The sequence below is a fragment of the Salmo salar genome, chromosome 01 (genome assembly GCF_965601325.2).
Source record: "Salmo salar chromosome 01, fSalSal1, whole genome shotgun sequence".
Lineage (NCBI taxonomy): Eukaryota > Metazoa > Chordata > Actinopteri > Salmoniformes > Salmonidae > Salmo > Salmo salar.
Window position 1 is genome coordinate 57,804,594 of NC_138291.1, and position 12,693 is coordinate 57,817,286.

The following is a 12,693-nucleotide window of genomic DNA, read 5'->3' on the forward strand; positions in this document are numbered from 1 at the left end:
TTCCTTTTCCTTTTGATTTATTTTGGTATTCTTTTACAATATAGTACAATGTACTCATTTATACAGTAATTCACATATTAACAAGTCTGACACGATAATAATAATAATAATAATAATAATACAGCCTCGATATTGGGAGCGTGCCAAAGAATGGGGTGGGGGTGGTTACCAGGAAAACATGCCAACGGAGTGATGGGATGAAGAATATAGAGCTTCAGGTCCCAGCATCAGAGAGAACCTGCATCAAAGAGCAGTGTGTGTGTGTGCTTGCGTGTGTTCCTTCCTCTAAAGTGCCTTGCGAGTCTGACTAATCTATTCTGTTTCCGAGCCTTAAGGACGATATTTGACCCAATGCGTCAGTCCACCCAGCCGTAGCTGTGGAAAAAAATGGTACAGTCCAGAGGCAACCTTATCATGAGGGCCAAGACTTTTACCTGTTTTATTCCAGGTCGGGCAAACCCACTGGTCTATGTGGGTTTATATATATATATATATATATATCAGGTAGAGGGATATGTTTCTGCATTCTCTTCTCATACAGAAAAAAATGTTTCTGCTGAACATTAAAAAAAAAAAAAAATTAAAATGTACAATACAAAAACAATTACCAAAACAAACAAACCCCATCAATGCACATCAGATAAAATTGACTGCAACCAATCACACATTAGCAAAAAAGGAAGGGACAGCCTTGCCTTAAAAGGCTCATATCTGTGGGTTAAGGGGTTCACTTAAATAGTGTTAAAAAACAAAGCACTAACAGTCTGGATACATTCAAAACGCACACATACTCAACCTGTAAAAAGACTTAACACTCCAACATACACCCTGACAAATGTAAAAACCAGAACACAGGCACTCAGGAGTAAAGCACAGAAACAAACACTCACACCAGTGTGTTACCGCACTTCCTTACATTGGCTTGTATTCTCTGAGCACTGTATTTGGGTGTCCATCAGACTGGAGAAAGTAACTAATGGGGGGGTCAATACATTTCAGGACCAATTGAAATTCCAAATCGAAAGCTGAAAAGCACCATTTATTTTCAATAAGGATTTTTCAGCTCTTAGGTTGAAATATAAACAGAATGGATCCCAATACTGGTAAGAGGCACAATCTGACCTCCCCTATCTGATGAGATTATGTCCCAAACTCTGAAATGAGCAGTCACTGGCTGACAAGAGCAAGAAGGAAAACCTGGTGCTTACTCACAAATGTTTAGCATCAAAGCAAATCCAACTGTAAATAAACCAATACATCAGCCATCTACCTTAGAAATAATTTAATGGTATTTGAATAGGCAGAAATTAAATAGCATAGTCTGAGTATTCATGTTACACCCGAGCCAGTCCATGGGTGCCCGATGCGTCGGCTATATGCTTGAGAGGGATGTATATAATATATATATATATATATATATATATATATATATATATATATATATATATATATATATATATATATATATATATATATATATATATATATACACTCTTTTATATTAAATTACAAAGAAAATAGAGGAACATTCTTTCCAGGGAGAAACAGCAAAAAGAAAAGGAGAAAAACCTACATGCATTCATCCACTCTCAGACAGAGGGGGGGAGGGATACACCCCTTCTCCAATCGGGGGGAGGAGCGAAAGAGGCGGGGCAGTGTTGCCTTGACAACCATTCCACGCCCCCATGTGCCGTGCCCCCCCCCCCCTTCGGTTTGGAGAAGAGGTGTGTCCGACTCCGGTAGATGTGACCAAAGACATCACAGGTGCTGCCAGTCGATGCCAACCAGGGTTTGGTTGGCTTCCTGGGCATGGCCTATCTCTTCGGTGATGCTGTGCTGGCGCCACAGCTTCTGGATCTTGCGGTAGCGCTCGTGGCACAGGTGCAATGGGTTCCCCCGCCTGGATAAACAGAGACAAACTGCGTTAAAAAAACAAACAAAAAACAATGACATCTTTCAGCACAGACCAATAACATGTACAGCAATGGGTCTCAAAGTTGGTTCTGGGAGACTAGTGCGCGCAGGTGTTTGTTCTGACCTTTCGAGAACCACTACTCTACTGTAACAAGTGAATGTGCAGGGTCGTTCACCTTAGGCCCTGGTCCGTCTCGCCATAGTCGTCCAGGTATGGAGGAGCGTAGAAACAGCCCTTAGTTTTACCAGCCAGGAACAGAACCTGGCTCTCTCTCACTCTGCAACAGAAGGGACAGCATTAGACTTGCACACTCATGAACGAAGGCACACACACGCCCAAGGTCGGGTCTGTACCTGAGGAAGATGCCTACTCCGGCTCCGCAGGCGAAGGTGTGAGCAGTGCAGGCTCCCACGTCCTCTCCCTCCAGCTCTGTCTGGCAGCAGTAGCTCTGAGAACACAGCATGGAGCCACACACCAGGCACAGGGTGGGCGCACGGGACTTATCCCCACCCGACTTAGGGCACCTGGGGGGAGAGAGAGGAGGGCATAAACACATTCTCACTCAAATTTCCCAAACTGACCCCCCCCCAGCACTACACAGCTGATTAGAATAATCAAAGCTTGAAGAGTTATTTGAATCAGCTGTGTAGTGCTAAGGCAAAACCAACACGTGCACGGGGGGGGGGGGGGGGGGGGGGGGGTCCAGTTTGGGAAACCTTTTGAATTACCAATGGACAGTTGTTCTTTGGGTACTCACGTGAAGCTGGAGGCTTGGTTTATGAGGGCACTGTAGTCATCTGGGAGGTCAATCAGGCTGTTGGACTCCCGAGGAAATCTGGACAAAGGGAGGATTGGTCAGCCCTAGAGCTCTTAACAGTATCAACAACTACTTGAACTGTATAGTTCTAACACCACTCTGGACCACACAATCATTTATACCAATATCAAACCTAAGTAATCAGAGTCCCCCCCCCCTCATACCAGGAATGGAAAGTGGCAAGTCGAGGCGCAACCCAACAAAAAATATAATTGAAAAGGCTGAACGCTTGCTCACCATTAAACTCAATGTTTTATATTTTAGTACTGTTATCCAGACCGACTTACAGGCCCAATTAGGGTTAAGTGCTAAAGTGCACAATGACAGATGTCTCACCTAGTCAGTTTGGGGATTCAAACTAGCAACCTTTCGGTTGCAGGTTCAACGCTCTTAACCGCTAAGCTACCTGCCACCTTCTTAAGCAAAGGTAAAAAGCTTGATGTTTCAGCCTTCATTAGAATACACCCCCCCCCCATCATTTCAGACAGTAAAATAGCAAGACTGACCTCACAAGAACACCACCTCCCTGAAGGGTCTGCTGTACACCTGGGTGAGTGCACCACCTACAGGACAGGAGGACAAAATGCAAGACAAACTTCACTCCAAAAGGTGTTACTTCCCCCCCATCTCCATCGCATGGTGTGACAATGACACTATCCACTAAAGACACTTGATATACATATTTGATTTAGCGGTGTGACGATTTGTTGTTTATGACTTATTGATGATGCACTGTCCATATAATTGGGTCTCATCTTTTTACCTTTATAATTGTACGACGTTATTGGTTGAGAGCAATAGGATCAAATAAACCTGAGCGCTGCATCAATCAGTCATGTAGCTGGCACTTCTGAACCAATCAGAAGATATAAGAGGAGAAAAGACCGGTTACTGGGAGTGTGAGTGTGAGAGAGAGAGACTCTTACCCATGCAGTAAGGGCTCCAGTAGCTCCTGTTGACTGTGGAAGAGCTGCAGCAGGTTGGAGGGCAGACTGAGGTATCCGCACAGCACCTCCCACTGACCAGGACACAGAGCTAGGAGACACACACACACACACACACCGAGAGAACATCAACACCCGCATGGCTCTGCTTGGTACCGCGTAGGTGTTGAAAGAGGAGTAAAAGAGAGCGAGTGTGTTTGTGCGTTGTATTGACCATGCAGCTCTGGGGGTGCAGGAACTCCGTTGAGGTGGTGGAAGAACAGCGCTGCTCCTCTCAGGTAGGGCAGGATGCCAGTCTTCACACAACGCCACAGATGCCAACCAGAGCCCACCTCAGGTAGGGAACTGTCATCCCACACACACACACACACACACACACCACACATTATAAAATAATACCAAATAAAAATGGTTTAAGCACAACGTGTGAATGCCGGGGAAAAGCCGGCTGCTTGGTGGATTATGAGAGGCGAGTGCGTATTTCAGGGGAGTTCCCCCTGAACACTTCATGGCTACAGAGTCAGTGTTACATCACCTGCCCACATGTGTTCTGAGGGTGTTGTAGAGACGGCAGGCGCCTTCCTCCTCCCCCCGCTCCGCCTCGCCGCTCTCCTGCTCCATGGTCACCTCCTCTGTTGACACACGGAATGTCATGTTTGTTCCCTTCTCTACGCCATACGACAGTGGTTGAACTGCAAAGACCCTATCTTCCAACTATCCAGAAGGTAAGAGCTTAACCGGTGTTTTGACAACTTTCCAATGGTCTGGTAAGCACGCACACACATACTCTTGCAGACCCCAGGCGCACAGACACACACACGTATTGGGTTCGCTCTCTCCTTACCTGGGCCAGAGGTGAGCAGTATTTGGACCATGTGAGCCACAGTGATGAGGTGGAAGAGGTGCAGCTGGACAGCGTCCACACTCAGCCCTGACGAGTCCTGGGAGTGGACCGACCCGTAGGACAAAACCACACTCACCTGAGAGTGGGTGAGAGAGAGAGTGAGAGTGTGAGAGAGTGAGAGAGAGAGAGAGAGATTAGTGTTGACCTATAACACTTATGCACAACGTAAAAAGGTTTTACGGTAGTGTCAACAATGGGTTTGCGTCTGATCTGGCAACCCAGAGAGACGACATGCCACTGGTCACGAATGCCTGTGTGGCTGATGGTATTATTGGTGGTGGTGAGAATGAGGTCGGGGGTTCAGGGGGGACGGACTCACCAGCAGGTGCAACATGTCTACGTCCAGGATACACGGAGAGGCCTCCACCTGGGGGTCTGGAATCAAAGCTACACAAACATACACACTCCATCACTATAACGATGAAACTGTAAACCCTCGACCCCCCCCCCCCCAAAAAAAAAATTATAAAAAAAAATAAAACCTCAACACATAAAAAGTGAACGTGACTTCAGGCACTGAATAGGCCATCCTAAATGAGTGGGTCCTGCAGATCCCTGTTAATAGTGTCTGTCCTACCTGCTAACAGTCTGATGAAGTGGCCTTGCACGGTGGGCTGACAGGCCGCAGTCCAACACGCTGAGCCGAATCTGGCCAGGGAGCTCAGGCAGTCGTCCTGTACACAGAAACACACTCAACACTGGCGTCGGATCTATCGCTACACGTGGAACTGTTTCAAAGACGGGTTGGAATTGAAGGAAGAACGTGTTACCTGTCTGCAAGGTAAACTTCCAAATAAAGGCTTCTTCTCGTCCACCAACAGTCGCTCTGCAAAAGGAAGGAGAAGAGAAAAAAAAGGCAGCTGAACGTGGCATTGAGAAACATCCATTCTAAAATGGGCGTCTATGCTCTAGCGGTGATTGAACATTGTGGACCATTGGCAGCAGTTGAAACATTCATTTACCCGTTAAATAATGAAGACATAACTCAATCCCACATGAATGCCTTTGATATGAGTTTTATCGTCACTGTAAACTGTTTGCTGCTCTGATTCTATTATTATCTTGTTCTCTCTGTGTGCACGCTTTTGGGTTTCCATCCTTGCGGGGACCAGAATTCCTCAAGGATAGTAAAACAAAGAAAAGTCGTACAAGTGGGGCCATTTCTCTGGTCCCGACTAGGAAATCGTCTAATTAAGGCTTAGGGGTTAGGTTTAGGGAAAATAGGATTTTGAATGGGAATCAATTGTTTGGTCCCCACAAGGAGGGTAAAACAAGTCTGTGTGTGTGTGTGTGTGTGTGTGTGTGTGTGTGTGTGTGTGTGGTTCACACCTATGGACTGGATGGTGTAGGCACAGCTGCCCCAGCACATGATGGGGACGCGAGGGTCCTGCTCGTTGGGGTGCACCTTAAGGCCAACTTTGTAGGTCGCTGTCCCAAAACTGGTCAGCATCTCCTTTATGGTGCTGGAGTAGGGATTCCTGAAGAGGGTAAAAAGAGGCACGGGCAAGTCAACGTGGTAACTCATCTCAAGACTTCAAATATCCTGTCTTTCTCTCATGTTCCCTCAGGGGTCACAGTCACGTACGTGGGAATGTAGTCCACAGTGAAAACCTCACGGGCAGGGCACTCTTCTTCCACTGTCTCTTCAACGGTACCTGCACACACACACACACACACACACCCTTAGTGAAGTAACTTGAACGCATAGACACAGTAGTGTTTTCGATCACAATTTCCTCTCTACACCGGTGTAAATGGGACCTCTGCGTAACAATGACATTGGACATTTGTCCGATGACAGGAACGTGTGGGTGCCTGTCACACAACGATCTGCGTTCCAATACTCACTGACGGGCTGGAGTTTCCTGTGGGCAGAGTGCATGGCCTTTATCTGCTGACCGCTGGTCTTCAGCCACTGACCCAGGCCAGGCTGCTCACAACTGGAGAGAAGGAGCCTGTCAATGGACTAGACAACGCATTGACCTACTCATTAATACACTTATGGACAGCATAGGAATACGGGCTGGCCCTTGCTTCTTCAATTGACATGCTAAATAAACAAGGATGTCGGTATAGATGAATCAAAGCCGTTCCGATTGATTGATATCCATCCATTTTAGCAGGTAAACACATTTTCTTTCACAATATTGACCGGGATTGTATAAAAAGAACAAACACCTACGTTTGCTAGCTTCTCCCTTTGTCTTTCAATCTTTGAGACCTTTTCTCAGCCCTCGCTTTGTGAAAGTGTGAACGGTCTGAAGGACCTCTGCGGTTGTGGAAGGACAACTTTCAAAATATATTTATAAAACTCAGCAAAAAAATAAATGTCCTCTCATTGTCAAATGCGTTTATTTTCAGCAAACTTAAAATGTGTAAATATTTGTATAAACATAAGATTCAACTAACAGAAATTGAATAATGTGTCCCGAACAAAGGGGGGTCAAAATCAAAAGTAAGTCAGTATCTGGTGTGGCCACCAGCTGCATTAAGTACTGCAGTGCATCTCCTCCTCATGGACTCCCAGATTTGCCAGTTCTTGCTGTGAGATGTTACCCCACTCGTCCACCAAGGCACCTGAAAATTCCCAGACATTTCTGGGGGGGGGGGGGAGCCCTAGCCCTCACCCTCCAGTCCATCAGGTCCCAGACGTGCTCAATGGGATTGAGATCCGGGCTCGTCGCTGGCCATGGCAGAACACTGACATTCCTGTCTTGCAGGAAATCACACACAGAACAAGCAGTATGGCTGGTGGCATGGTCATGCTGGAGGGTCATGTCAGGATGAGCCTGCAGGAAGGGTAGGAGGATGTCTTCCCTGTAACGCACAGCGTTGAGATTGCCTGCAATGACAACAAGCTCAGTCCGATGATGCTGTGACACACCGCCCCAGACCATGACGGACCCTCCACCTCCAAATCGATCCCGCTCCAGAGTACAGGCCTCGGTGTAACGCTCATTCCTTCGACGATAAACGCGAATCCGACCATCACCCCTGGTGAGACAAAACCGCGACTCGTCAGTGAAGAGCACTTTTTGCCAGCCCTGTCTGGTCCAGCGACGGTGGGTTTGTGCCCATAGACGTTGTTGCCGGTGATGCCTGGTGAGGACCTGCCTTACAACAGGCCTACAATCACTCAGTCCAGCCTCTCTCAGCCTATTGCGGACAGTCTTAGCACTGGAGGGAGGGATTGTGCATTCAAGGTGTAACTCGGGCATTTGTTGCCATCCTGTACCTGTTCCGCAGGTGTGATGTTCGGATGTACCGATCCTGTGCAGGTGTTGTTACACGTGGTCTGCCACGATCAGCTGTCCATCCTGTCTCCCTGTAGCGCTGTCTTAGGCGTCTCACAGTACGGACACTGCAATTTATTTCCCTGGCAACATCTGCAGTCCTCATGCCTCCTTGCAGCATGCCTAAGGCACGTTCACGCAGATGAGCAGGGACCCTGTGCATCTTACTTTTGGTGTTTTTCAGTCAGTAGAAAGGCCTCTTTAGTGTCCTAAGTCTTCATAACTGTGACCTTAATTGCCTACCAGCTGTAAGCTGTTAGTGTCTTAATGACCGTTCCACAGGTGCATGTTCATTAATTGTTTATGGTTCATTGAACAAGCATGGGAAACGTGGTTTTTAACCCTTTACAATGAAGATCTGTGAAGTTATTTGGATTTTTATGAATTATCTTTGAAAGACAGGGTCCTGAAAAAGGGACGTTTCTTTTTTTGCTGAGTTCATTTCTTTTTTTTTACTAGGCAAATCAGTTAAGAACAAATTCTTATTTACAATGACGGCCTACACCGGCCCGGACGATGCTGCGCCAATTGTGGGCCTGCACTATGGGACTCCCAATCACTGCCGGTTGTGATACAGCCTGGAATCGAACCAGGGTCTGTAGTGACGCCACTCGGGAGCCCAACGACTGAGCGAGCCTTGACCTCGGGTGAGGGTGTTACCAGTGACATCAGAACTCTCAAGGGGATTACGCTGGTTTAACGGGGGGGAGGGGATGGAATGAGAAGCAAGTGACCAGAAGGGGTTCATCTCGTGACAACCACTAAACAGTCTGGGGTTGCTGTGGCCATGTACCCACTACCAGTCAAAAGTTTGGTTTCCTGACCGAGGGTGTATCTCAATAGTCTTAAGTGGCTTCCTCTTGCCGTCTCCTTCATCTGTGCTAATCTAAAAAGGTATTGGATGGGGAAAGTCAATTGCCATTGAGAATTCACCATAGACCTTCTGCTTTCACCTATCCCTTTTCAGATCAGATCGAGGAAAGGGGAGGAAACAACATGACTTGAGAGACGCACCTCAAAGTAACGTGTGTGAGTGTGAGTGTGTGTGAGAGAGAGATATTGGGTACCTGCTGGAGCTCTTGGTGCGGGGGAGCAGGGGGATGACGGTGTTACTGAGGCACTCGCACAGCGGACACAGGAACTCCCCGTTCCCCACATCGTAGCTGGTGTGGACACGCAGTCGCTGCTGACGCCGCTGCTCCTTGGCCTGCACCGCCTCAAAATACCTGCACACACACGAAAACTACTGGCCAAAGTTTTTCCCAGAGAAATTGTATAATTTATGTTGACGCTCATTGCTTTTCAAGAGAGTGGTGTGTGTAGCCTGTTGTTAGCCAATCACAAGTCATCAAAGCGGCAATAGGCTACCGTTATAGAGCCTCCATGTGGGGCAGAAGTTAGGAGATATCCAGCCAATGGAAAAGTGAATGAAAATGACGGAATTAAAAGTTCAAGGAGGATAGGCTACAAAGACCAAGAGCCAACAGGTAGGCTGCTACTAGTGTGTCACTATCTCTCAGCTCTGGTTAATAAACTAGCTTCATTTTACTTTTCCGCTGCTCTCGCTCATATCGGGTCTGGATCCAGACCAGGTATATACGGAACGGGTTGAGTTATCCTCGGGTCCATTCGAAACAGGTCCAAATGTTTTACTTATGCATATCGGGTCCGGATAGCAAAGCCCCTGTCCACTTCGGAACAGGTCCAACTTTTTGGACCCGTGAAGGCCTCTACTACCAGTGTGTTGTAGAACCTGGCTCACCTCTGCCAACAGTGAGAGTGCATGATGTGGCCACAGCTGCCAGTGTGCGTGCCAAACGACAGGTCAGGGTGCATGAAGAGAGGGTCGTAGCGCTCTGGAAAACACACCAAAAAGTCAAGCAATGCTAGTATATCATTCACAGACAAAAACGCAGAAATAGACAAGACCACGGAAGGGATGTAGGTTGAAGACGCCCGTTGACACTGATCTTAAAATCGTTAAAAGTAACAATTTGGAGGAGGGAAAGCTGATCCTAGATCTGTACCTAAGGGCAACTTCGACCCATCTGCGACCTAAAGCCCTCCATTATCTCTTCCACTCACTGGGGTCGTGCGGTGGTCTCTTGCGGTTCTTGGACATGACGGTGGAGCGCTGGACGAAGGCAGCCAGCACCATGGCCTTGCCGTCAGCCCGGATCTCCTGCTCCTCCTGGCACAGGATACACGTAACAACCTGCCTCTTCTCCCTGGGACGTGACCGCCTGGGGCCCACACACGCCAGGGCTGCGTCTGACGACGTGGGGCTGCAAGAGGGGATAGGGGGGTGAGAGACAAACAAACTTTATAAGCCTACGGTGGGGATCTGGGTAGTGAAATAAAAGTGTGTGTGTGGTGGGGGATAGAGTTTAAAAACGGTGTGTGTGTCACTACCTGTGCTCCAGTGAGGTAGAGGTGGAAGCATCCAGCTCCTCTAGACTCTGCTGGAACAGCTCCTTGTTCTCGTTGATAAAGTGCCTCTGCATCTCTGACATCTGGGCCATGACCTTCTCCCTGCGCAGGCGGGCCATCTCCACCTTCCTCTTCCTCTCCGCCTTGTCCTTGTCGCACGCCGTCTGAATGAGGGGAGACGCAGACGCAGTGTCCGTATACTTTACGATTCAAATTCACGGAGATAGCAAAAATGACTCCTCATAGGATGTGCTCGACCCACCTCTTCCTGACCGCGGCTCCCGCTGGCGGTCACCGTGGAAGTGGAAGCGCTACGCTCCCGCATCGTCTTAATGCCGGCCACCGTCTGCACAGGGACACAATAACATTACCTCGGCAAACGGGAGGGGGGGGGTACAAAATATATTTTAATAATAAATCTTTGTATTCTGATATTGGAAGTAATCGTAGATATGCATTAGTCATGAGGACCACTGGTTGCATGCTGTCCTATGCTGCCTCCTGGTGGCTACGGCATGTACAATATTGTACCAACTCAAATAGCCCTTGGATGAGATGTCTGCTGTGAGTAGGGTGACCACATATCCCCGATTGCGCGGGACAGTCCCGAATGTTGACCCTTCGTGACAAGCAAACAATCATGTCTCGACTTTATCAATAGATTATTTATTTTTTAAGTACTGTATTTCAGTGAGACTTCCTATTCATTTGACGAGAACAGACACTCCAACCCGTCTCTTTCGCAGTCACGTTGCACTTATGACAAGATATTCGATAAGGATGTGGTACTGGTGATGTTAAACACTTCTCCAATCGTTATTGAGATCTGATATTCTGAGCAGCGCAATAGGCCAATGTCATATCGTCAGCCAATCACATTTGTCAAATCCTTTTGGGCTAAATTCCAGCTAAACTTGGAGAGGACGGTTAACTACTTACAAAAAGTGTGCGGCTAACGAAGAGCTACAAAAATAAGGAAATAGCCGTATTAGACTGAAAGATAAGGTCATTTCGTCAAACTTGTAAGGCCCTCCATGCTCAGTTGCTCATTCAACATATTTGCTGCTACTTCACTTCAAAACAGTTTTTTAAAAAGTCTCCCTTCCTAACTGTTTACGGAATGTGAGACCAACCAGAAATGTTTCCTTGGCCAAACAAGCGGTCTCATTTATGCATCACCAAATTTTGCGCAAGGCAAAAGAGAAGGCAACATGCGCTTGAATTAGCTCACTCGGTCCAGCGGGAAGAAGATTGTGTGTGTGTGTGGGGGGGGAATTATTCATGTACAGGCTACACTGTCCCGCAAAAATCAGCCCATTGTCCCGCATTTGGGTATTTAAAATGTGGTCACCCCAACTGTGAGAGTTGTATTGGTAGTGGAGTTGTAATAACGGTGACCTACCTTGAGGAGCCAACGGATCATGTCCTTGTGGACCTCCAGGTGAGGGGCATTCTGTAGGTTCTCCAGGAGGGCCAGGACACTGGCTGTGTTACCGGGGGCTTCCCCTGGACCTAGGACACACACACACACACACACACGGCAGTATATACACTAGTTAAAAAGTAGTGGAAATATTACAACATGTTGCCATTTAAAAAATAAAATAAAAATGGGCCGTTCAAACAACAGTGTGCAGGTATTCTCCTTTTTCAGTTTCACAGCGGGAGAGAAAGATAGCAAAACAGGTTCTGGACTTCAGGCTAACAATCCACTCCTTGTACTCCACATCATGTTTAGCATGACAAGGAGTGGAATGATAGACTGGTTCCTAGGCTAAGAGAGAGACTTACGGGACATTTTGAGGGTGAAGTTGAAGTAGACGTCATTGTCCTCACTACTGTTCTCTAACTGCTGCTGTTCCTCCAGTAAAGCCATGCCTATTAGGTGGAGCACCTGGAGACGGACAGACACGGTTATGCACAGAGATACCTCGAATGGTCCTGCAAATAAACATAGGACACTAACACACGCACAGCGTGGTCCTGGTCTCCCTCACCCTCTGCAGCATGGACTCAGACCAGTGTCCTGCGCTGGGCTCCACGGCCCACTGGAGCACGGCTCCCAGCATGCCCAGCAGTACGTCACACTGCAGAATGTTCACCAGGCTGGCAAACAGCGGGCAGAACGGGGGCAGCACCGGAGGAGGGAGGGCTACAACACAGAACAAAACATTAAGAACACCTTCCTAATATTGAGTTTCACCCAGTCATTTTGTCCTCATAACAGCCTCAATTAGTCGGGTCATGGACTCTACAAGGTGTCGAAAGCATTCCACAGGGATGCTGGCCCATGTTGACTGCAATGCTTCCCACAGTTGTGTCAAGTTGGCTGATGTCCTTTGGGTGGTGGACCATTCTTGACACACACGGGAAACTGTTGAGCATGAAAA

General features: G+C 47.6%; 1 protein-coding gene across 4 annotated transcripts in view; it reads right to left on the minus strand.

The window, feature by feature from the left end:
- Nucleotides 1-12,693, minus strand: part of LOC106605759 (E3 ubiquitin-protein ligase UBR2) — a 46,420-nt gene continuing 33,727 nt past the window's right edge. For all 4 annotated transcript variants that reach the window (XM_014201699.3, XM_014201684.3, XM_014201707.3 and 1 more), the window contains exons 24-46: nt 12,301-12,455; nt 12,095-12,197; nt 11,706-11,815; nt 10,566-10,649; nt 10,286-10,467; nt 9,959-10,158; nt 9,636-9,729; nt 8,941-9,099; nt 6,429-6,520; nt 6,166-6,235; nt 5,910-6,058; nt 5,351-5,406; nt 5,158-5,254; nt 4,900-4,967; nt 4,521-4,656; nt 4,212-4,308; nt 3,891-4,021; nt 3,659-3,767; nt 3,239-3,295; nt 2,673-2,750; nt 2,269-2,439; nt 2,091-2,192; nt 1-1,900 (exon numbers count right to left, since the gene is read on the minus strand). In XM_014201699.3, the coding sequence (XP_014057174.3) occupies nt 1,759-1,900; nt 2,091-2,192; nt 2,269-2,439; nt 2,673-2,750; nt 3,239-3,295; nt 3,659-3,767; nt 3,891-4,021; nt 4,212-4,308; nt 4,521-4,656; nt 4,900-4,967; nt 5,158-5,254; nt 5,351-5,406; nt 5,910-6,058; nt 6,166-6,235; nt 6,429-6,520; nt 8,941-9,099; nt 9,636-9,729; nt 9,959-10,158; nt 10,286-10,467; nt 10,566-10,649; nt 11,706-11,815; nt 12,095-12,197; nt 12,301-12,455 (2,642 nt within the window). In that variant the 3' untranslated portion in view covers nt 1-1,758. The remainder of the gene's footprint in view (nt 1,901-2,090; nt 2,193-2,268; nt 2,440-2,672; nt 2,751-3,238; nt 3,296-3,658; nt 3,768-3,890; nt 4,022-4,211; nt 4,309-4,520; nt 4,657-4,899; nt 4,968-5,157; nt 5,255-5,350; nt 5,407-5,909; nt 6,059-6,165; nt 6,236-6,428; nt 6,521-8,940; nt 9,100-9,635; nt 9,730-9,958; nt 10,159-10,285; nt 10,468-10,565; nt 10,650-11,705; nt 11,816-12,094; nt 12,198-12,300; nt 12,456-12,693) is intronic.